This window comes from Varanus komodoensis, unplaced genomic scaffold (genome assembly GCF_004798865.1).
Source record: "Varanus komodoensis strain SLA01 unplaced genomic scaffold, ASM479886v1 scaffold1, whole genome shotgun sequence".
In the NCBI taxonomy this organism is placed as follows: domain Eukaryota; kingdom Metazoa; phylum Chordata; class Lepidosauria; order Squamata; family Varanidae; genus Varanus; species Varanus komodoensis.
In genome coordinates, this window is record NW_025335268.1 from 93,801,421 (window position 1) to 93,823,681 (window position 22,261).

Here is a 22,261-nt window from a genome sequence, read left to right on the forward strand (position 1 = left end):
TGTAGCAATTGCAGCTGCCGCATTTCACAATAAAAATTGCAATAAAACATTCTAACTGTATGCAAGAGTCTTTTTGTTCCTTTTTTGGGGGGTTCTGTAAGTATATGTGTCACTTGTTCTTCCCAAACAATTGGCCTTTTCCTTTCTTCTGCTTTCTTTGTTCATTTGTTTCATATCCTCATGAAAAGCAGTAGCATTTGTAAACATGGCAATATATCAGTTATACAAGGGGTTATATAAAGATCAGTTGTTTGCTGACCACACCAAGTACTAAAATGTTCTCACTGCATCTGAAGGCCTGGCGTGTCTGTTTGCTGTATTGTTCGAATAAGTTTTAAGAACACAGCTGCCATGTACTGAGCGGATCTTATCTCACTCAGGTAGATTTGTTTTGCTTTTTTTAAATACGGCGCTGGTTCACATGTTGTAAACAGTAGATTTTTGTGTAGTTCAAACCAGACCACTGACTGGCAGGGGCTCTCCAGGGATGCGAACAGTTTTTCAGCTTTCCTTGGAGATGCCAGGGTTTAATGCCCTGGAATGGTTTATATGCAAAGTATGCGTTTCACCAGTGAGCTGTGGCCCCTCACACATAAGACGAGCCCTGCTGGATCTGCCGCAGGTCTGTCTTCTCCGGCATTCTGATCGCTCAGTGGCCAAGCATCAAGCCTGACACAAGCACAACAACACCCTCCTAATGCTATAAGTTTGAGCAGCACTGCACCACTTTTCATGGATTTATTCCAATAATGAAATGAAAACCACTGTTGACTTGAATGAAAGCCACTGTCTGTCAAGTGTTACATGATGCATGGGGAAGCAATGATCGGAGAACTTCATTGTGAGTCCTTTTATCTTAGAGAGGATTGATTCTGTGTGTGTGGAAATGTTATTCTGACCAAGGTTGAGGGATGCTTTGAGTTGTAATACTATATAATTTCACTGCAAAGCAAATGTACCTGTGATACTTTTGCACAAGTGTGGCAGTTCTGACAACTTCTCTCAGGCCATTTTATGGCTCTTTTTAAGGAAATGAACATAGTGTGAATTTCTGAACTATAGACATGTAGGAGTTACTGACTTTGTGTTCTACCAGGCAGCCTCTCTGTTTCTTGTAAAACAGGGGTATGGTCCTCCAGATATTGTTGTAATACAATTCCCATCAGCTTCAGTCAACATAGCCAAGGGTGCCAGGTGATAGGAGTTGCAGTTCAACAGTATCGTGGGAAGGTTACAAGTTGTTTACCCCTGTTGTAAAAGATGCACGTCTGGTTTTGGTGGAGTCACTGTATGTGTGCAGGCCAATCGGGATTGCACACTTGGCTCCCTAAGTGAGAGGTACAAGTTGGTGGATCATCTGCCAATTTGCAGAGACCTCTAAAATTTTGCTGTCTTGTGGAGGCCAGGGCTGGAAGTGTGTGTGGAGAAGGGTCATTTTTCTTTCCTGCCATGAGCATTTCCCCTTTATCCCTGTCCCGTATTGTCATTGGTGTGTGGTGGGGGAATTGCTCCTAGCTGGCAGAGGGGGTGACCTGATCCTATAGCCTCCTTTCCAAATGAAGAAGCCCTAAATCCAGAAGTAAATGTTTGCCCACAGAGCTTTCCATGAGCTGAGCATTACTGGGCCACTGCCCAGCTTTGGAGGTTTTTTCTGCTCCATCCTAACTCCCTCACATGGTGGTTGGGAGAGCTGGAGCGAGGATTTCCCTGTAAAGTCTTGACGTCCATCCCATTATTTTTGAAGGTGATAATAAAGCAGGAGCCTGGAGAACTCCCCCAGCCATCTCCAGCACCAGCAGCTGGGACAGCCTCTCAGACATCGGTGCAGCAGTATGTCACTGTGAAAGGGAGTCATGTGATTGCTTTGTCGCCTCAAAAGCAGATTGTGAGCACAGGAGAGGGCTCCACTTCAGCTAAGGTACATTACTTTTCATTCCTTTTTGCTTGGGTGCTTTTGACCTAGTTGCAATTCTGCCGAAACTTTTCCGTGCTATTGTGCATTGAAGTAAATTCAACATAACTGTGTGGGCACAGAGTCCTCATGATGGTGAGGGATGTCCTTTGGATCACCATTATTCTGATTAAATAAACTCCATGTTATATCTATTTGAGGGGAAAGGAACTGCGTCGTTCCTTTGTCTTTTAAAATGGTCTTCAGCCTTTCCATTCCCTGGTTTTGTTTTTATGTTTAACTGGAGTATTTTTTTCATCATCTGCTGCCTCCTCCTTTATCTCTGTCCCTCCCTCCCTTCCTCTCTTCAGTTTTTCTCCTTTCCTGTCATTTTCCTTGCTACAACCCACCCTCAGCCAGGTCACAGGTGGGTTGCAAATCTCAGCCAGCAAACTGAACAGAATTCTTTGACTTTACTAACCTTTCCCATATGTGGGCTAACCTTTCCACCAATTTTCACTCCTGTCCTGATCCTAATCCACCTTTCTTTATGATATGTTCAACATTCAGATTGAACAGTAGAAAGAGAGAGTGCAACCTTGTCTGATACCTTTGCCTTTATGAAACCATTCTTTTTCTCCGTATTCGGTCCTTAGAGTAGCTTCCTGTTCATAATGCAGGTTATGCATCAAAAGGATCAAATGCTGAGGCACACCCGTTTCTTTTAGGACCATCCATAGCTCCTCATGATCCACACAGTCAAAGGCTTTGCTGTAGCCTATCAAGCATAGGATTTTCTGAAGTTCTTTGGTGCACTCCAGTAGCCAATGTGTAGTTGCTGACATAAGCATTGGTTATTTTGATGATGTATTTTTCATCATCATCATCATTTATTGTTTTGATAATGTATTTTACATAAATTATTGCTTATATGCCAGGTTAAGATGCTTTCCCTCTTGCAAGCATTTTTACAAGGTGGGTTTAAATGAACATAGTGAAGTGGTATGTTAAACGCTGGAATGAGTTGTCAATACCAGTCTGTTATTGAATTGCAATATTACTGAATTGTTTAATTTGATTGTTGCAATTTTGTGTGTGTTGTATATTATAGTTGTTTGAAACTTTTATTGTAAACAAAGTTGGGGTGTGTACCTGAAGAGTTGTATGGGAATGTCTAAATAAATAAAATGATCGTACTGCATATGATGTCAATGCTATGGGAATGTTGAGGAACAAACTTGACAAAGAACAAACTCTGGTACCATATAATTCCATTCTAAGCAGGCATTCTACGTCAGGATGGCTGATCTTTTACACCTGCTCCTGGTTGCTAGTTCAGGGTCAGTTTGTGTAACTGATTGGGTAAGATGTTTTCTGTCCAGTCATGGTGTTCTCCTGCAAGTAACATAATTTATTTCATTATAGATCGTTAGTGTTCCAGTTGGATCTGCTTTACCCACATCAGTCAAGCAAGCTGTGGCCATTGGTGGCGGTCAGATACTAGTAGCAAAATCCAGCCCTTCAGTAGCAAAGACAGTTGGTGGGAAACAAGTGGTAACCCAAGGAGTGGCAAAAGCTATTGTGAGCGGTGGGGGAGGAACCATTGTTGCTCAGCCTGTGCAGACTTTAACAAAGGCCCAGGTTCCATCAGCAGGAGTACCAAAGAGTGGGTCTCAAGGTTCAGGTAACGTGATTGATACTTTTACTCGTTTGCTTTTGTTTTTGCAGCTTGTGAGATGATTACATGGGACTAACTCACTAGCATCAATGAACTTAAATTCTGAAATATTGTGGTCATCTTCTAAATCTAGCTGTGTTCCCCATGAGACATGCTTGTTAATGCAAGGCCACTGCTATTTTGATTAATGTCAGAGTAGGATGCATCAAATTCTTCCATCTGGTTGCTCTGTGTAATACTGTATTTTTGTATCTGTTGGTAGAGGGAGGTAATGATCACTCATAACTTTTATGCATTCTTGCACGTCCTTTCCCTTCAATTTTGCCTTTGGTCAGTTTTGCTTTTTTTTTTTTTCCACTGCCACTTCTCTGTTCTTTGCACAGAGAACTTCCCTGCTATCTTCCCCTTTTCTGTCCATCAGCTATTACCTCAGAGCCCTGTCCTTCCACAAGATTCGTGCTCAACAAAAGCCTGGCTCATTCATACACAGTCTTAGGATATAATATCTTGCCTCTCTCCTTCCCACATCTCACTGGTGATTGAAAAGTATCTGCAGCAAGGACTTGTGCTTCTTTCTGTGCCATGTGATGTGAGATGCACATTCATTCCAATATAAAAATTGCATTGTTGTAGCCATAGTTAAAGTCATCAGTACATGATATTCAGAAGAGCGCTATGCAGACAGAAGTAAAAATAACTATAATAAAATGGTATTTAGTGCTTAAGGGGCTTGTTTTGTCTGATTCTATTGAAATCATACGTTGCAAAAGGATGGCCTTAGAAAACCTGGGTAACCATCCCTTTTTTTCCTCTTGTCTTCCTTTCTTCTAGTAATGGCAACACTACAATTACCAGCCACTAACTTGGCCAACTTGGCGAATCTTCCCCCTGGCACTAAACTGTACCTTACCACGAACAGCAAGAACCCCTCTGGGAAAGGAAAACTACTGCTGATTCCGCAAGGAGCCATTCTGCGAGCCACAAATAATGCCAGTTAGTGTTGCATGAGGGAAAACTAATGTGCTAAATGGAGTGACTCTGTAATAGGTTTTAACAGGGTAGAGGATAATGCCCCTGTCTGGCCAGACTGCATTCCCCAAAAGACAATTATTTTATAGGATGCCTTATGGAAGCATCAAATAATGGGACCTGCATGTATGACTGTCTTGTTTGTTCCAGATCAGCAGTCAGGCACTTCAGCCGGTGGAGGTGGAGGAACTCAAAGTACAAGCACTGGTTTATCTCAGCATCTCACCTACACCTCTTACATCCTCAAACAGACTCCACAGGTGAGTCTTCAGGGTGATCTATAGAACTCTCCTCTTACCAGTCACTCCCATAAAATGCAAGCTCTGGGTCAGGAGGGGCAGATGCTTTTAGTTGAGTAAAGGTGAGCAACCACATGCCTGTCACCTGCTTTTCACTACAGCTCCCATTAACCCCAGTCACAGCAGTCCATAATTGCAGGTGTTGAGTATTGCAGTCCAATACATCTGAAGTGGGCCATATTTAAAGTTATTTCAAGTTTAAAAGAACAAGGGGCAGGAATGGGTCTGCTAGATATCCTCTCTCTAGAACGAACACTCTGGTAAGGTTCACACAATGCAGTGAGTAATCTTGGATGGAATAACTCTTGATGGCCCAGCTGTGTCATGCAAATTGGCTCTTTTTGTCTTATTGTTCTCCTTGCCTCCCTTGGTGATTATTTATGGTGATTGTAAGGAGATCTTGCCGTTACCTCCTCCACACTTTTTACTATAGTTTGACTTAATTCACAGGTGGTAGTGGGGATGATAAGTTTTAGAACCACTTGGCAGGATAATTTCCTAAGTGACTTTGTCATTAGATTGTGACTTTATGGGAACATGATTTACCCCATATAATTCTAATAAGTGGTATTATGAGAAACGATAGATTTTGCCTTTCAAAAAGCAAATCAGAGAGGACTGTAGTTAAGCAAAGCTGCTTACAGAGATTGTGTGTGCATATGTGATACAAGTAACAGCAAATTATGGCTCCGTTAACTCAGTAAACCCATAATTTGCTGTGCACAAGTAGAATGAGGAAGTGCACTTTTTCTTACATTCTTCTCGCTTGTGCTTTTAATCCACGGATTGTAATCAGGCAGGTCAAAATTGTGAGTGTGACGTGCAACTCAAAACAGACAAGAAACCATGGGTTAAGTGCTGGGCCATTTAGCCCCAAAGAACCCAGTGCTCCAGATTCACATGTCATGCTCAACAACCTCCAACCTGGCTGATGATAGGTGATTAAAAGCAGAAATGCCTGATGAGCCTGCTCTCTCCAACTTACGCGCTGCAAATCCTACAATTTGCTGTGGCATGTGATTTAGAGCTCTCTGTGTGTAGAACATTTAGGTATTTACTTTAGCTGTCCTTTGGTCCAGGGCACGTTTTTAGTTGGCCAGCCATCTCACCAGACTTCTGCAAAACAAGCAGCAACAGGAACAGTTGTCCAAGGGAACACAAGTGCTGGAACATCATCACAAGGACATCAGGCACTGAAAGTAATAACTGGGCACAAAACTGCTGCCTTATTTGCACAGGTAATGACAAGGTTGTGTTTGGGCTTGGTTTGGGATTCAGAGCACTGCCATGATGTTTGCTGGCTGTTCAGTTCATACTGGGCCTGCTCCCAGACTCTACTGCAGACCCATTTATCAAAGAAGGAATGTACAGCATTAGAAATTGGTTCAATTTCTTTGTAAAAATAATGGGATTGGGAATAGAGAAACAGAAGCAAGAGCACCAGAGATCTTTCCCTGTCACCACCTTCCTTTATAAGTGATGGGCAAGTGCAAGGCTATTGATCCCTTTATTTTTAAGAAATTCTGCAGTTCCAGTGTTTTAAAGCCTCATGTGCTTCTCCACTTACTGGTAGGAAAAGGCACATAAATTGTGCCTTTATGTGGAGTCATTTTCTTTACATCTCCAACTGTATGAGATGAAATAACTTCTTCTATGATATTTTTGTGTGGTCATTGTCTCAGACTCAGGATGTCCAAAATAGAACACTTCATTTTCCTTCCTCTTCTCTTATGCTTTCCTTGTCCATTAACAGTCTTATGATCTGCCTCGATAGCCTTGACTTTTCTGCTTGATTCCTCTCTCTGTTTGTCTCCCCTATTCACTTTATAACCATCTTGTGTCTTTTCACCCTTTCCAACACTTGAAATATATAACACTTCCTCTCTGACTCTTCATCAGAAAATCTGCTGACCACCTATGACCAGAACTACTGAAGTCTTTTCCTCTTTCATCTTCTGATGCCTCACCTTGATCCCTGCATGTCTGTTCAATACTCTGGTGCCAACATCATTCAACTCTTTGTTCTGATGACATCATGCTCTTCCTAAATTGTGTACTTGCTTCCTGTTGGTCCCCAAAGCCAGCACAAGCTCCTTGTCCTTGCTTTCAAAGCCTTCCATGGTCTTGACCCCATCAACCATCATTGCTCTGGGAGGAGCAGGGCTCTGGGAGTGGGGTTTTAGAGGTACTGCAGGGACTGACAGGACTCCTAAAAAGAGAGGCCAGGTATCAAGGAAGATGGGAGGAAGGAGGAGGCTGGGGACTCCAAAGAAAGGAAGCGGTGGGAAAGAATTGCGGTGCATGTACATTAATGCTAAGAGCATGGGTAATAAGCAGGAAGAGCTTGAAGCTCTCCTGGGAATAGGAGGGTATGACCTGGTGGGGATCACAGAAACTTGGTGGGATGAAAGGCAAGACTGGAATGTAAACACAGAGGGGTATGACCTTTTTAGAAAGGACAGGAAGGGAAAGAAGGGTGGGGATGTGGTTTTATACATCAGGGAAGGGATAGGATACAGTGAGATAGAATGCAGCACAGATGGGGATTCGGTAGAGGCAGTCTGGGTGAAACTTAGGGGTTTTGACAGGGAAAGAGACCTGCCAGTGGGGGTATGTTATCGCCCTCCAGGAAAACTTGAGACCCTGGATGATGTCCTGACAGACCAGATTCTAAGGATATCTCGGGGGAGGGACTCAGTAATTATGGGAGATTTCAATCTCCCGGATATTAGTTGGGAGACTCACTCAGCGGTGACAGCCAGATCACGTCACTTCCTAGAAAGCTATAGAGGGAAGGTTTTTCACACAGAGGGTCCGAGAGGTGACGGGGGTGGGGGGGACACATCCTTGACTTGGTTTTGACCAACAGGGAGGAGCTGATTAGGGGATTAGGGGAGCTCCGGATACGAGTGATTGCTCCATCCTTTGCTTTGAGATCAGGGGAATGGGGATGTGCAGCAGGTCGAGCACTAGAAGCTGGGACTTCAAGAGGGCCAACTTTGGCCAACTGAAGGCCAAACTGGGGAAAGTCTCCTGGGATAGGTTACTGGAAGGCAAGGGTGTTGAGGAGGGGTGGATGGCACTCAAAAGGGAGGTTTTGGAGGCGCAAGCCTTGATGATGTCTCTAGTTAGTAAGGTGGGGAGGCGAAGGAGAGTGCCGCCATGGATGCGAAAGGAGGTTGTTAGAGGGATTAGACAAAAGAGGAACCTCCGTAGGAAATGGGTACTGGGGCAAATAGACAAAAGTGAATACCGGGAGGAGGAGGCCCATTGCAGAAGGATTCTTCGCTATGCTAAGGCTGGTTACGAGCTGAGACTTGCCAAGAATATCAAGAGTAACAAAAAGGGCTTCTTTGAGCATGTAAATGGGAAGAGGAAGGGGAACAAGTAATGGGACCACTAAATAAGGAGGAAGGAAGGAGATCCAGTGACTGATACGAGGGAACAGGCACAGATTCTAAATGACTGTTTTGCCTCTGTGTTTTCCCCAGAGCAGGACAGGGAAGATCTGCATGGGAGATTAGATGAGGCCAGGGACTTAGGGGCACAGATTAGAGTCCTGTGTGCTTAGAACAGCCTTCTAGATCATCTTCTCTCTAACTTAATTCAAATTGCTCTTCAAACTTCATTCTTTCTTGGGTTAATCCCTTCAGATAGCTTTCCTCAATCTACTGCTCTCCAAACCTGTTGAATTCCAGCCCCTATCATTCCCAGCCAATGGCCAATGTTGGCTTGGAGTCCATCACATGTAGAGGCCATCAGGTTGGAGAAGGCTGCTGTACTGTAACTAAACAATTATATGATTCTTCCCTGTTTACCCTTTGCAGACAAAGATCCCACTGGTTCAGCCCAAGCCTGTCTAGTCCAGCAATTCTGTTCCTACACTGGCCAAGTAGGTGGTCATGGGATACCCCAAAGTAGGAAATGAGTCAACAGTGCGACATAACAGTGTTGGACTAGGACTCAGGATGTCTGGGTTCAGGTCACCAGTCAGCCGTGAAACTCACTGGATGACTTTGGGGCACTGCCTCTCAACCTAACCTACCTTACAAGATAATTGTCAGGATAAAATGGAGCGGAGGAGGAAGAGAAAGATTATATAAGCACTTTTGGGTTCCTGGAAGGAAAAAACATGGAATATAAATTTAATTAATTAATAAAACAGCATCCTCCTCCCATGTCCTCCAGCTGTGTGTACATAGGCATACTGGCTCTGATACTGGAGGACTATTAGCCACTGATCGCCTTCTCCTCCATGATTTTCTCCAGTTCCCTTTTAAAGCCCTTCAGATTGGTGGTCATCACTACAGCTTGTGGGTAGGTGGTGTTTAGGCAGGTGCAGGTTAACTAGAATCATAGACTAGTAGTGTTGGAAGAGACCAAAGGGCCACTGGGTCCAACCCCCTGCTTAGTACAGGACTCCCAGGTAAACCATCCCCCTCAGGCGGCTGTCCACTTACAACTATATGCTGTCTCCTTCCTCTTTTTCCCTGTGTTGAATTTTAGATTATAAGTACCTCAGGACAGGGAACTCTATATACCAGGTATGCTGACAGTGCTATATAAATAATAAAATTTCCTCCTGGGTGGCTTCTTAATTTTCTTGACTTTTTATGATCACCTGTTTAGACATAGCTGATTTGCAACAGTGCTGTTTCCATTGAATTCATTTTTAATTTCAAAGGCAGCTTCCAGTGGACAAGCCTCCCTGATGAAAATATCAGACAATACTCTGAAATCGTTGCCAGCGTCATCACAACTCTCCAAACCAGGAACCACTGTGCTGAGAGTGTCTGGTGGGGTGATTACTGCAGCCACAACTTCAGCCATGACGCCCCCATCAAACGGGATTGCACAGGTGAGGTCCAGTGTTGGTCAGCCTGCGTGTCAAGCTTCAAATGCAGGCACAGCCACTCAGGTAAGCAAACAATTGAGCAAGAAAGTGCATTGAAGAGAAATCTGCTTTGATTTTTTTTTACTTCCACAAAGTCTATTTTTAAGCAGAATTATGTATTATTTCTGATTTTAACTAAACATACTTTCCCACATGCAACAGGATATGCAAAATTTTGGTCAACATGTATGATTGGTATTTTGCCTTAGCTAGCATTCTTTGTAGAGGCTTCCATGTCCCATCCCAACTGTAAGCTGTCCCACGACGTTTTGTAGGGGACGGGATAGAAAAGCATTTAATTAAACAGACAAACTCCAAGGGAGGTATACATCCCTCACACTGCACTACAGCAGAATTTAGATGTGTTTGTCTGCAGTATAACTTGACTTTCATCCATGGTGGAACTCAGATGTCTTCTAGCCAGGTTGTGACCATCCCCTGGCCTGCTTAGCTTCAACAGGGTGACTGCATCATATCCCTTGATGCTTGGCTCAAGTACCTCACTTTGCAGAAGAGTTGTGCGATGAGAAAGAAATGACTTTTCCCCTCCAAGTGGTGGTCCCTCTCTTGTGAACTAGGCTTGTGGTGGAAACACAGGGGTGTTTGCCACTAGGAGACAGATGAACACAGTTAGAGAAACTTAGTATGGAGAAGACATTGTGAGAATTTCTTTTCCTGCCTCAATGGCACAGGTTCATATAACAGTTTGTTTTCCTGGTAGCTTCTCATTTAGGTGCGAATGCCATTTGGAACAGTCTTCTTCCATCCTGGTGCTCCCTAGATGTGTTGATCTACTATTCCCATCATTCCAACCTCCCTATTGCTTGCCCAAGGATGATGGCAGTTGTAGTCCAAACATTTTGGAGGGCACATAGTTGATTTTGAAAAGCAGCATTTCTAGTAGACAAGCATGCCTTTCAGTAGCACTTGAAAGGAATACTGTACATGATGGTGACTTACAGGCATCTCAACATCCTGTTTCCTTACTGGGTTTCCAGTAAGGCACCCGTGGGCACATCTCTTGGACTCTCCCAGGATCCCTAGTCCTCCTGATTGTTTTACATTTTATTTCTTAAGATTTTTAAATTGGGAGCCTGGACTGTTGCAAAGAGAAGCGCTGCACTCCAGTGCCATCTTTATTTAGGTTTGGAAGAGTAGTTTTGGTTTTGAAGCTTAGGCCCCACCCCTGCCTTTTTCGTAGAATTTTTGGGCAAAGTGATCCTTTGAGTCTGAGACATTGTCTGAGGATGCATAGAAATCTCTGAACTTCCAGGACAGAGGAGCAGAAACAGAGCTCCAATCACACTCTGGAAATCACACTCTGCCCCACAACCCGTAGCTAGCACAGAGGTCAGCTGCTTCTCTGAGGTCTGGAGCTCAACCTTGAAGCAGGAGTTAAGGGGTTGCAGAGGCCAGAGTACAACGTATCTTGTGTTTTCTGCAGCCTCCTTCCCTGCCCCCACCCCAGAGCACCTCCGTCAGGCAACCCTAAGCAGCCATATAGAACAGGCAGGGAGGCCGACATCATCTCCACCACTGTTGCCACCCTGCATAGGATACCCAAATCCTTCCACATTTGGAGGTTTGTGGGCATCCTGATTGAGTCGTGAGAACTCTGCATCCAACCAGGGCTGTACTGTGGCAACCACTGTTTGGGCATCCCTGTACCCATGGAAGTCATCTGATGAGAGGTCCCACTGTATTTTCAGAATTCCAAATTTGCCCACTGACTCAAAATGTGGGGGGCAGGCATATGCAATGGAGAACCAGCTGGCATGAAGGGTATTTTCTTAATCCTTTCCCCATGAGTGCTTGTTCTACCTTAACCATTTAAAATTTCTCCTCTTTCTCCAGCCAAATTCACAAATAAGCACAGCCAGTAGAAAAAATGGTAAGGCTAGATTTGCAGGAGAGAATCAGCAGACCCAGGAGGGGTTAAAACATCCATTCTTGTCACGCATTGATATTTTCCCATTATCTTTGCAAGTGTGCATCTGCAAGCACATGTGACAAGTTCATGTATGCTCCACACTACATGCTCAAGGGAAAATGAGTTCAGAATGTGTATTGACGGATGCTCTCTGCTTTTATTTTATGCTTTTTCAATCTAGTAAAGGGGAAACAATTTTAACCCCCTCTCCCTTTTCTTTTTAACACAGCAAGCAGACAGTGCAAGTTCTAGCTTAGTTCCAGCTGCAAGCCCTGCTGTAAAGGCATCTGGACAGCAGCACCAAGTCCCCATCAATCCTGGACAAGCAGCCTCAGCTGTGCCTAACAAAACAAGTGCATCAGCAGTTGTAAGCATTGCTTCTTGGGTGACTGCCCCAGCTCCGGTGTCTGGAAAAACTGCAGTGTCAGGTAATCTGTCCCCTTTCCTGGCTCCAGCTGTTATCGCTGTTATATTAAACTCTAATGCCTCCAGCAGCTGCTGAAACAGCAGGAAGTGGAATGCCTGGCCATGGCGCAGCACGCTTGAGGCCTGCCCTGTTGCAAAGAGGAATGGAACAGTCTGGTGTTAATCTGTCTGTAGTCCTTTGATGATAATGGGCTCCAGGTCCCACCCCAGCAGTATGGCGGCGGTCAGTGAGGATCGAAGTTGCAAAGAAGTTCCACCCGCAGTTGAGAGCTGTCATTGACAACCTCTCACCTCCTGCTTTTGCCGTCCTAAGTGAGCACATGGATGTTAAACTAGGAGGGTCCTCTTAGGGCACCACAAAACTAGAGTCTATCCTTTAGAATTTTCTGTGGAGGTTTATAAAAGAAAGTATATTAACTGCTGTCTGATTCAGATCTTTCCATGGCTGGTGCTGGTATTATTATTAATACTATGACCATTAATGTATTATTAATATATAGCAACATGATCCTATCTTTTCCTACCCTCACACTGTAAATCCTCAGTCATAGGTGTGAAGTTTGTGTGTGAGAGTTTCACACAACCACCTGTTTGACTCCATTGCGATTACTTGCGGTTTTTCGTGAATATCATAACACTGGACCCCTCTTCCCGACAGATGATATTGTTTGTGCTTATAACTGCTGTCTTGCTGTTGTAGAAACAGCAAAGCAGCACCGCTCGTCCTTGCAAGAGCTCCAATAGCAAGTATTTTCTCATTCTAAAATGTAAAAATGCAACTGCAAATTTCCCAGTTTAGTTGCTGACCTTTGCTTGCTAGATGTTTTGGGGTAAAACGTTGGTCTACTTTGATCACCATTGTGGGGTCCCCCCATTATTGTTCAGTACATGTTATTGATGAGTAAACTTTTATTTCATGCAGAAAGGAATAAGAACTCTTTTAAAATTCCACCTTTATTTTAGGATTGTTAAAGATCCACTCCAGTCAGAACAGTCCACAACAGGCTGTTTTGACAGTTCCCAGCCAGCTCAAACAACTTGGTGTGAGCACTGCTTCCGGAGGAGTCCAAACTATATTGATGCCTGTGAACAAAGGTAAAAATTTAGTTTGACAAGATAATATATGTAAACACTTTTCAGATTATTTTCTGTAGTCAGTATGACTATCTGTCCAACTCCAGATTTAAAAATTCCAATATCTGTATTAGGACCAATGAAACATATGCAAAATCGTAAGTGTAAACTTTCAGGATCTCCAGATCTCTTAATCATGTACAATGGTATGCAGAGCAAGAAGCAGAGTGGAGAAAAAAGAGCTAGATGTTTAACATGCACAAAGACACCTACTGGTCTCTGTTAGCAAAGTAAATTGATCGATACAAGGATTATGTGCAAATAATAAGAAGTGCCTGTCTATACACATATTACCAGTATTTTTCTTTTCTCTCAGTGATACAGTCGCTTTCTTCCAGCAAAGTGTCTGCTGCTACACCTGTGACTTCAGCTAATCCAGTTGTTCCAAGCCCTTCTGTAGTATCTGTCACAAAAGGTAACTTTGCTGCAGTGATCAAACCTTGCAGTAAGGTTGGAGATAATTGCTTAGGAATGCACATTGCTTACATTTAGAAATAAAGTTCCTTATTGTTGGTAGTTGTGGCTGAATCTGGGTCAAATCCTGGTGGGAATTAATGTAAGCATAACATAGAGACATTTGGGATGAGGGACATAATCATGCCCAAATGTACGTGCTGCAGAACTCTGTAAGACAGAATGACTGCTAGGTTTAAGGGACATACAAGTCACTGGAAGGGGGGACGTATAAGTGTGATGCAAGGTATCCAGGGGGACGTAAGATTCCCATAGGCAGATTTCCTTGTGCCTGAAAATTAAAACTGCATGCAACCACAGACTGCAGAGACCCAATTAAATGCATCCATTTCTCTGCATAGAAATTCCCCTACAATAGTATGTATTAAAGAATGCCAAGACCAAGGATACTGTAATGAGCTTTTGATGCAGAAAAGGCTGTTGTTCTCCATCAATATGTTTTCCAAAATAATAAGATAGAAATTGGAAGGGATAGGTTAGTACGTCCTCCGCAACCTAAATTCTTCTAGTAGCCCGGATCACATTGGGGAACCTCAGGTACAGGGGCCAACCAGGCCTGCCTCAGATTCCAGTCCCTCCAGAGAGCTGCAGTGTTGGGAATAAGGGAATGGCGGTCTGGGTTGAACTGTTCCCATGGACTGCTGGCTGCATTCCAGACGCTGATTCAGAATCAGAAAGTGAAGAACATTTCAGTGAGATTGTGGTGAATGGGCTAGCTAAAGATTTTGAGACGCAGCAGGCAGAGGTGATTATCTCAAGGCCAGGAGATTCGCCAAGCCAGGCAGTTCCTGCAAATGACCGAGCTGTGCAGCCAGTGGGAGGGGTCTCTGAGAATGAGAAATTCCCTAGTGCAGGCCAGACCCCCTGCTCTCAACCCCATAGTGCAGCATAGGAGGCCCAGTTGAACAAGCTGCATGAGGAGAGAAGGTATGCTTCCCTTCAGAGAGCTCCTCTCAAGGGGATGGGGCCTAAGCATGTTCATAAGGAGAGTTCCTGAAGGTAAACACTAGACTGGGTTCAGCACACCACTCTGCGCATGCTCAGAGATCTGTTCTGGGTGATTTGTACTGGGGAGCAATAAAGGAAGTGCAAGGAAATGGTCTGTGGCTGGTGAGAGTTTGAAAGAGGAGCCTCAGTTAACCACATGTGCCATCTTCCCCAGCCCTTTCACCAGCCATCAGCCAGTTGGGGGTTTCCCAGCTTTTTCCATATTCTAAAAGTTTGAAATGCCTTTCCTGAGATTTGATTGCTGGCAGTGAGAGCTTTAAGCCACAAGCCTTGCGTTTTAATATTTTGAACCTACCCTTTTGCCCACCGCCCCACCCACCCCTGGAATGCAGCCTCAAAAGCTTCTCTGAAATTGAATATGGCTCCTGGGCTGAAAGAGGTTTCCCATACCTGTTCGAGGTGTTACTGGTGACTTTAACACCACTCTCTTCTCCATTCTCAATATATTGTTTCTGTGATTTGGATGCACCCTTTTTTGAAAAGTGTTGAAGTCTTAGAACTATTTTGAATGAATTGCATAATTGGATACTCATTTCTAGGACAAGAAGGGACCTGGAGAGAGTGCTTATGACTTACACAACAGCAGGAAAATTCCCAGAGAAGGCAACTTTTTGTAAGCAGCCAGCACCATCTCCTGTTCCTGTCCCTGTCCTATAAATGCAAACAAAGTTGCATCTCACATTTTCCCCTTTGTTTGTTATTTAACTGAAGTGCTTGGTTGGCTAAATTGTTTTTCTTCCGTTGGGTTTAAACTTCCTAATGGACTTTTTCTTTTAAACTATTCCTCTGAAGTTAAGCTAGAGCCTGATTCCTCAGGACAGAGCTGCAGTTCTCAGGTCTCCCAGGAAACTCAAATGACAGTAAAAGCAGAGGAGAGCTCCGAACTTGGAAATTACGTCATTGGGTAAATATTCTTGCAAAGTTTAAACCACATGGTTTACAATAGAAATCTAATTCCAGGGGATGTGGAGGGGGCATAAGAAATACTGGATTATGTATTTGCAGTCACTTGAACGTCATGAGATGAGAAGGAGTTCATCCCACCCTATTTGGCTAACACAAGAAACTGGTGAAATTTCTCCATTCATGTAAAGTAGTTTAGCTTGTTACTGGAGCTCAGTCCAGAAGGCCTGAGAATGTCTATAATAGATTTTGGAGAGGCCCTAGATAAGTGGACAGTGGAGTCAGAGCTCCTGCTTCACAGACCACAAGCAGGGTTCTGCAAATGCAAACTGATGACAGTTTTGCTGTATCAACTCCTATGTGTATAGCCTCTCCTGGGTGTAGTGCTAAAGGCTACATTTCTGTGCTTATGTAAACAGGGCAGGAACAGAAACAAATTACCTTGCTTACTGGAATTTTACATTTGTCTCACATCTATCTGCAAAAATGGGGAAGTTCCCATCAATCTTTATGCATTTGAATTATGTCAATCAGGCCCCTGCTGTCTAGGGTCTCCTGTTGGTAATGTGCCTACATATGCACTGATGGTAAAATAGTGATAATGTGCTGTGTTTACATGTGGTGTTGTGCTAACTCTTCATTCTTTCCAGGACAGAGTATTTAGACAACCTCCAGCAACTTTTGACAGCAATTGTGAAGAAAGTTCCGTTAATTGCAGAAAGAAGTAAGAATCTGTAGGAAAGCGCACTTAACGGGTGGCATTCAGAGCATGATGCTATTTAATCTTTATTTGCCAAGATAACAAGTATTAGAAGTTGTAGTCCTTGAAGGTATTGATACTGAGAATAATTAGAAAAACCCTAAGTGTTTAAAGTGTGATTGGTAATCATTACAACCACTGAAGGACCTTAGACATGTGAGCAGCTTTTGTATGCCTGCTGGTCAGTTCATCCACCTGCCACTGATTGGCAGAAATGCCCACTCCCTGACTAGCTGAGTGTTACCCATGTTGTTAACTCTGTGAATGTTGCCCTGGTAACTAATTGTACATGAAACAAGGAAAACTTGAAACAGCGGGGACAAACGTTTATGACTAGGTGTGAGAAGAAAATACAATGGCATGAAATGCCATAAATCTGTGTAACTTTATTAAACATATGATTTAAAGTGCTATATAGTTATTCTGGGCCTCCTACTTTGGAACGGTTCTCTTCCTTAGTTTGAGGCTATTTTTTTTAAACAAACCTCTTATAATTTACTGCTGCTGCACTTCTGTTTTTATGACATCTATGGATTCATTCTACCAACATAGCTCCATACCATTTTTCCAGTGTTTTTACAGATGATTGACACTTAAAAGTTCTTTTCCCCTGGTTTAACAAGAGAGGACAGTGACTGCAGTATTGATATGATAATTGGCTTTCATTTTTTAGCAGTTGGAACAGTAGCTTCTCTTTTCTTCAGTCTAGCATTCCTTTATTCTTTGGTTTACTGAAAGGTAACATGGGCTCAGAAAGCACTTACACCATCCATTCATACTTGAAAACTGTACAGCAAAGCTAGAAGTAAGGACAGCTAGCACTGGTTGTCTGTGAAACACTGGAAAGCTGAAAGGTGCTTGTCTGGCTCCATTGTGTTGCCTTTGAATTGCCATTCAAACTAATGGAGCTCATAAGTAAATATTTAGGCGCAGTTCCCATCTCTAAGAAGTCAGTGCACCCAAAATACACAACCCTCACACACCTGCTTCACTTAGTCTCCTGATTCCTCCCTTCTGTAAGTTATTTTCCCCTGCAATGCAATTCTTTCCAATTGCTTCCAAGTGCCCTCCAGTCAGTTAAATTCCACCAAATCCTTCAGCTCTCTCTAGTACCTCACTGTCAGAAGAGATTGCATCTGCCAAAATATTTTTAGCTGTGATAAAGTCCCCTCCTGCTTAATGCTCATTTTGAAGCAAAAGGGATTGAGAGGTGTGGCCCTCCAGAGGGCTGCATCAGAGTCTCTTCCCCCTCCCTCTTTAACACACCATCCCTCTCTAATTTACCCTTCAGAAAGTGTTCTGCCACACCCATAGCCATAGAGTAAATTAATCTTCATGGCTCTTACAATCTAATGTTTCTGGTGATTTTTCTCTGCTTTTAGCTGAAGATGCCAATTCTTTCTGTGCCAGTTCTGTGGAACAGTATTATAGCTGGAATATTGGAAAACGGAGGGCTGCTGAGGTAATCTTCTTAGTGTATTCTATAAAACTAAGCTTAAAATGTCTGACTGGGAATCTGTGCCTCTGTGAAGGTGATTGTGATTTCTAAAATCTCCTCCAGAAGCTTATTGGCACTACTGAAAGGAACTATTTCTCATATTTAGAATATACTTAGTTTTAACTTTAAAAAATTGTATTTGGCTTAATAAAATGCAAAGAAATGCAAAGCTGTGTTTCCAGGTATTATGAAATGGGAACCAGTATAAAAACTGGCAGCCTTGTTCTTTGAGAGCTTCCATATTTCCTTATTCAGCAGTATCTGAGTTCTGCCTCTGTAACCTTAACCATGTTGAAGACAACTGAGAAGTAGCACAGCGACGCATAGAGAATAAATTTCTTAACTAGGGTCAGGGAAGTAGGGTTAGTTTCAGATTGAAACTAGGGTCAGTTTCAATCTCAACCCACACATGATGCTTACCAGGTGCCCAGACATGTACTATCAGTTTAGCTGGCCTACAGAACTGTTAGAAGGCTAAAAGAGAGAGACCCATGAAATGCTGCCTTAAGTTTCTTGGAGAAGGAATGGGGAAAACAGGAATTAGTTGGCCAGGCACCACTGCTGTAAACAGTCCATTCATTTAAATGGGACTTGCACAGGAAAGAGTTTGAAAACTTCATTGATCTAAAGGGAGGTTTGCTACAGTGACAGCAGTGAAACTAAGCTCTCCTCTGCTTTAATTTGCCCATTCTGCTACTAACATGGGATGGCAGTGTGATTGCTTGGCCATTCTTTGAACTGCAGAATTGTTATTCATTTGGTTTTTCTTTGTTATTTTTCTATTTTATGTTCCGGTTTGACAAAATAACCCCTCTGTTATGCACAGAATGCAGAAAAATACGGAGGGTGCCCAAACAAGTGTCTCATTGTTCCCATATACAGCAGGCTTGAAAGAACAGATGGGTTTGCCTCACAAAGCAATTCTGCATGTCTCGCATTTAACAAATTAAAATTCAGAGCTGATCAAAGCAAGAATAGGTTGATTTGTGTTGATATGCCCAGATGCAGAATTCAACGTACCTGTAATATGAACATGTCATGTCAGAGCATCATTATACTCTCAAAGAAGCACCTCTTCTGCTTGGAATGGGCTGGAAATGTATTAAAACAGGAGCAAACAGACCTTCAGCTGGAGGGATCTACTTTGGTTCTCTGTTAGAAACCGGAGGTCCACCATGCTACAGAATGATGGCTCAGGAGTTACAGGAGCATACTTCTAGGATGAACGACCTGAACACCTTTGCGAAACCATCCTGGGAATTTTAGTCCCATAATCGATCTCATGGTTCTGTCACATATCCACTCCTTGTTCTATCCCTAAGCTTTCTTCTATCTTAGCATGCTCATTTAGAAGGAGCAGGAGGGAGCTTTTTACGGCTGGGAGTTAGAAAAACGTGCGATCAACCTCAGGTCACCCAGAGAACTGCCAGTAGAACCAAATGTCTGTTGGTATTACCTACTGTCCACACTGGCACTAAGAGAGCAGCATCATGTTTGGTTTACTGATGGAAAAAGGCATTCATAAGTGTATAATTCCATGCAGCAATATAGCAACTGTGAACCCATAACCCTGATAGCTAAGAGCTATTGAGAGTGTTCAAGAACCTGATTCCCTGTTTTCATCCTGCATCTGATTAAATCTTCTGTATTCTGCAAAAATGTATGGTGCAATAAATATTGGATCAAGCCCCCTCATGGTTTTCACTGCAGCAAAATACAGCAGCTACCCTTCTGGAAGTATTTTCTTATGTTACCATAATTAGTAGTACTTCTATCTGGAGCAAAACATGAAATGATTCCAAGTGTAGTTCTTGTTCTTTCTGGTTCTTTTCATTGCAGTGGCAACGAGCACTGACAGTAAGGAAAATTCTCCAAGAAATGATAGAGAAACACCCTAAATTCCACAGCATTGTTCCTCTGAAAACAAAACAGGTTGTACATTGGTGTCGCTACCGTGGCTATACGCCACCTGACCCAGAAGCTCTTCGGAATGAAGATTCTATAGAAGATGTGCTAACACAAATAGACAGTGAGCCAGGTGAGTCTTTTTCTGGAATCATAAAAGTTCTGAGCAGGGGGGCTTATCTGCCACTTACACATTAGGCTTCTAGCTTTACAGTAGTGCTTTTGCAAGGAATGTCATATGCACAGCGACTCTGGGCAGGCTTAAAATAGACTCACTTCACAGGCAGTGTGATTTTGTGTGGCCCACAGTTTGTGCCTCAGGTATGGTTCAGTCTGATGTGGACTCCTGAGCCGTGTTCATGTTGATCTATAGCAGCCTTTCCCAACCAGGTGCTCTGCAGATATTTTGCCCTTCAACTCATCGGCCTGACGTTATAGTCCAAAATATTTCAGGGAAAGGCTGGTCCATAGAGCTTTACAGTATAATACTTTCAAAACTCTCTGCTTTTGCAATTGTTCATAATAGGCTTTTCAAGACCTAATATTTTTCCCAGTGAGATGGAACATGTGTGTACAAACACTTATTATACTTTTGCTTAAAAGGGGAAAAAGAAAATAGCTCAAGGCTGACTCTTCTCTCTGCTTGCCTGCCTCCCCTCTCTCCCTCCCTCTCTCCCTCCCTCTCTCTCTAATGGCACATCACTTTCACATGAAGGTATTTTTTAAAGTTTCCTGAATAGAGTGTATTACCCCCCTCCAATCCCTAAAAGCTAACATCACTGGCTAAAACTGTCAAATAGACTGACAAAAAATAGTCAAATAGACTTCTCCCCACACAGCTTTTCCCAAAGCAAGCCCTTCCCCCTCACTTTCATTAGATGTCTAGTTGTCCTGCTACTGAAATTGAAGTAGAACTGCATAGCACTGCCAGCATAGCAGATTGCTCTGAAAGTGCCAGTCCATGCAGTCTTGGTTTCTGCTTTTTCCAGCTTCTATGGGAAGCTTAATGGTGATGTTAACTTGATTTGCCATGTTGTCAGCAAAGGCCACATTCAAGTATTGGGCCTGAGCAATTAGGTCTTTTTCTCCTTGCGGCGAGCATGAGCTGTGAACACCCTCTAGCTGCATACATTTAGATATCACTGTATTTACACATCTGTCTTCTGTCTTCCTGATTGCTCCTTGGAAAAGAATGCTCATCTTCTTACACCACCGGGGAAGAGATATGTCGAAAACTTGTCGAGCTGGAGCGCTTGCTCAAGCAAGAGCCAGACAATGATGAAGAAGTAGATATTCTTGGCATTACTGAGCCTCTGAAAATGAACATTAAAAAGGAGCAGGAGGAGAAACAAACGGAGGCAAAGCTTTACTTGACACCCCAGCCTGCATCAGAGTTCGTGCGCAAGACGGTACAGCAGGTAAAGTAAAATGTCCCAAAAGCCTACATGAAAATAATGCACTGCCTTTTGCTTTTCACAATATCATGTATTTGTTGAGTGACACTTGCAGCCTGCATTAACTTATTCTTTACAAGGCTGATGGAACGTGCTGGTAATCCTAGACTCCTTGAAGTAACCCTCTTTATGGTTTACTCCGCACAATTGTATACACTGGTCAAAAGGAAGTTGCCACTCCTAGAAAGCAACTGATGCAGAACTGGGTGTTTTAAGCCATGGCGTACCTTCCCCAGCCATGTTTTGAAATAGGTCCCATGATCCCTGATCACTGACTGGGGTCACTGGGAGTTGTAGTCTAAAACATCTTGAGGACACCAGACTGGGGAAGGCTAGCACCTAGTGCAGAGCTGACAGGTGAAACACAGCAATCCCAATGTTGCCATGCCGTGCATCCTGCCATACATCACCCTTCCCACCCCAGCAAGCAATTATTTCAAACTGTTTTCAGAATCTAGGTGTAACACGGTTTTCCTTTTTTCCAGTTCAGTTGCTACTCTTAGGCTGTCGAACAGCAAGGTTTAAAGTCTAAGCTCTCCCCATTTTCTTTGCAAATCCATATATGTTGTAATTTGTAAAAAGCAAAGAGTGAGTTATTGACCAGTTATAGTGACTTATTGGCATAGGATTTCAAGTTGTCACATACCTGTGAATAAAGTAAGTGTTTCCCACGCAGTGATACCTGAAAGGAAAGAACTTTCTCTTTTCAGCTTTCCAGATTCAAAAGACCTTAATAGGTGTCTAGGAAATAGAATTTGCTGGCTAGGGATGATAGGAGTTATAACCCAATTTATCTGGAGGGCAGTTGGTTGGAGAATGCTCAGAGAATTGATTTGCATATTAGGGCCTATGTAGGATGGATTTTGATTGCGCTGAAGCTATGTAACATTTAGTAGGAAGTTTAGATGCTTAGGCATGTTCAGTAGGATGCCTGCTTGCTTGAATTATCCATCTTTAGGATATAGTGTTAGACTTTCA

At 43.1% G+C, this 22,261-nt stretch overlaps 1 protein-coding gene across 11 annotated transcripts in view; it reads left to right on the forward strand.

Annotated features, from left to right (window-relative positions):
- YEATS2 (YEATS domain containing 2) overlaps window positions 1-22,261 on the forward strand; it is a 47,810-nt gene that overhangs the window by 19,790 nt on the left and 5,759 nt on the right. For 9 of the 11 annotated variants that reach the window (XM_044435948.1, XM_044435956.1, XM_044436002.1 and 6 more), the window contains 14 exons: window positions 1,745-1,918; window positions 3,317-3,575; window positions 4,401-4,562; window positions 4,749-4,858; window positions 5,977-6,135; window positions 9,582-9,815; window positions 11,951-12,149; window positions 13,111-13,242; window positions 13,598-13,696; window positions 15,556-15,667; window positions 16,317-16,390; window positions 17,809-17,888; window positions 19,764-19,962; window positions 21,021-21,247. In XM_044435948.1, the coding sequence (XP_044291883.1) occupies window positions 1,745-1,918; window positions 3,317-3,575; window positions 4,401-4,562; window positions 4,749-4,858; window positions 5,977-6,135; window positions 9,582-9,815; window positions 11,951-12,149; window positions 13,111-13,242; window positions 13,598-13,696; window positions 15,556-15,667; window positions 16,317-16,390; window positions 17,809-17,888; window positions 19,764-19,962; window positions 21,021-21,247 (2,220 nt within the window). Of the gene's footprint in view, window positions 1-1,744; window positions 1,919-3,316; window positions 3,576-4,400; window positions 4,563-4,748; window positions 4,859-5,976; window positions 6,136-9,581; window positions 9,816-11,950; window positions 12,150-13,110; window positions 13,243-13,597; window positions 13,697-15,555; window positions 15,668-16,316; window positions 16,391-17,808; window positions 17,889-19,763; window positions 19,963-21,020; window positions 21,248-22,261 lie in introns of those variants that run through there. The other 2 variants (XM_044436020.1, XR_006415303.1) reach the window with 2 other exon arrangements.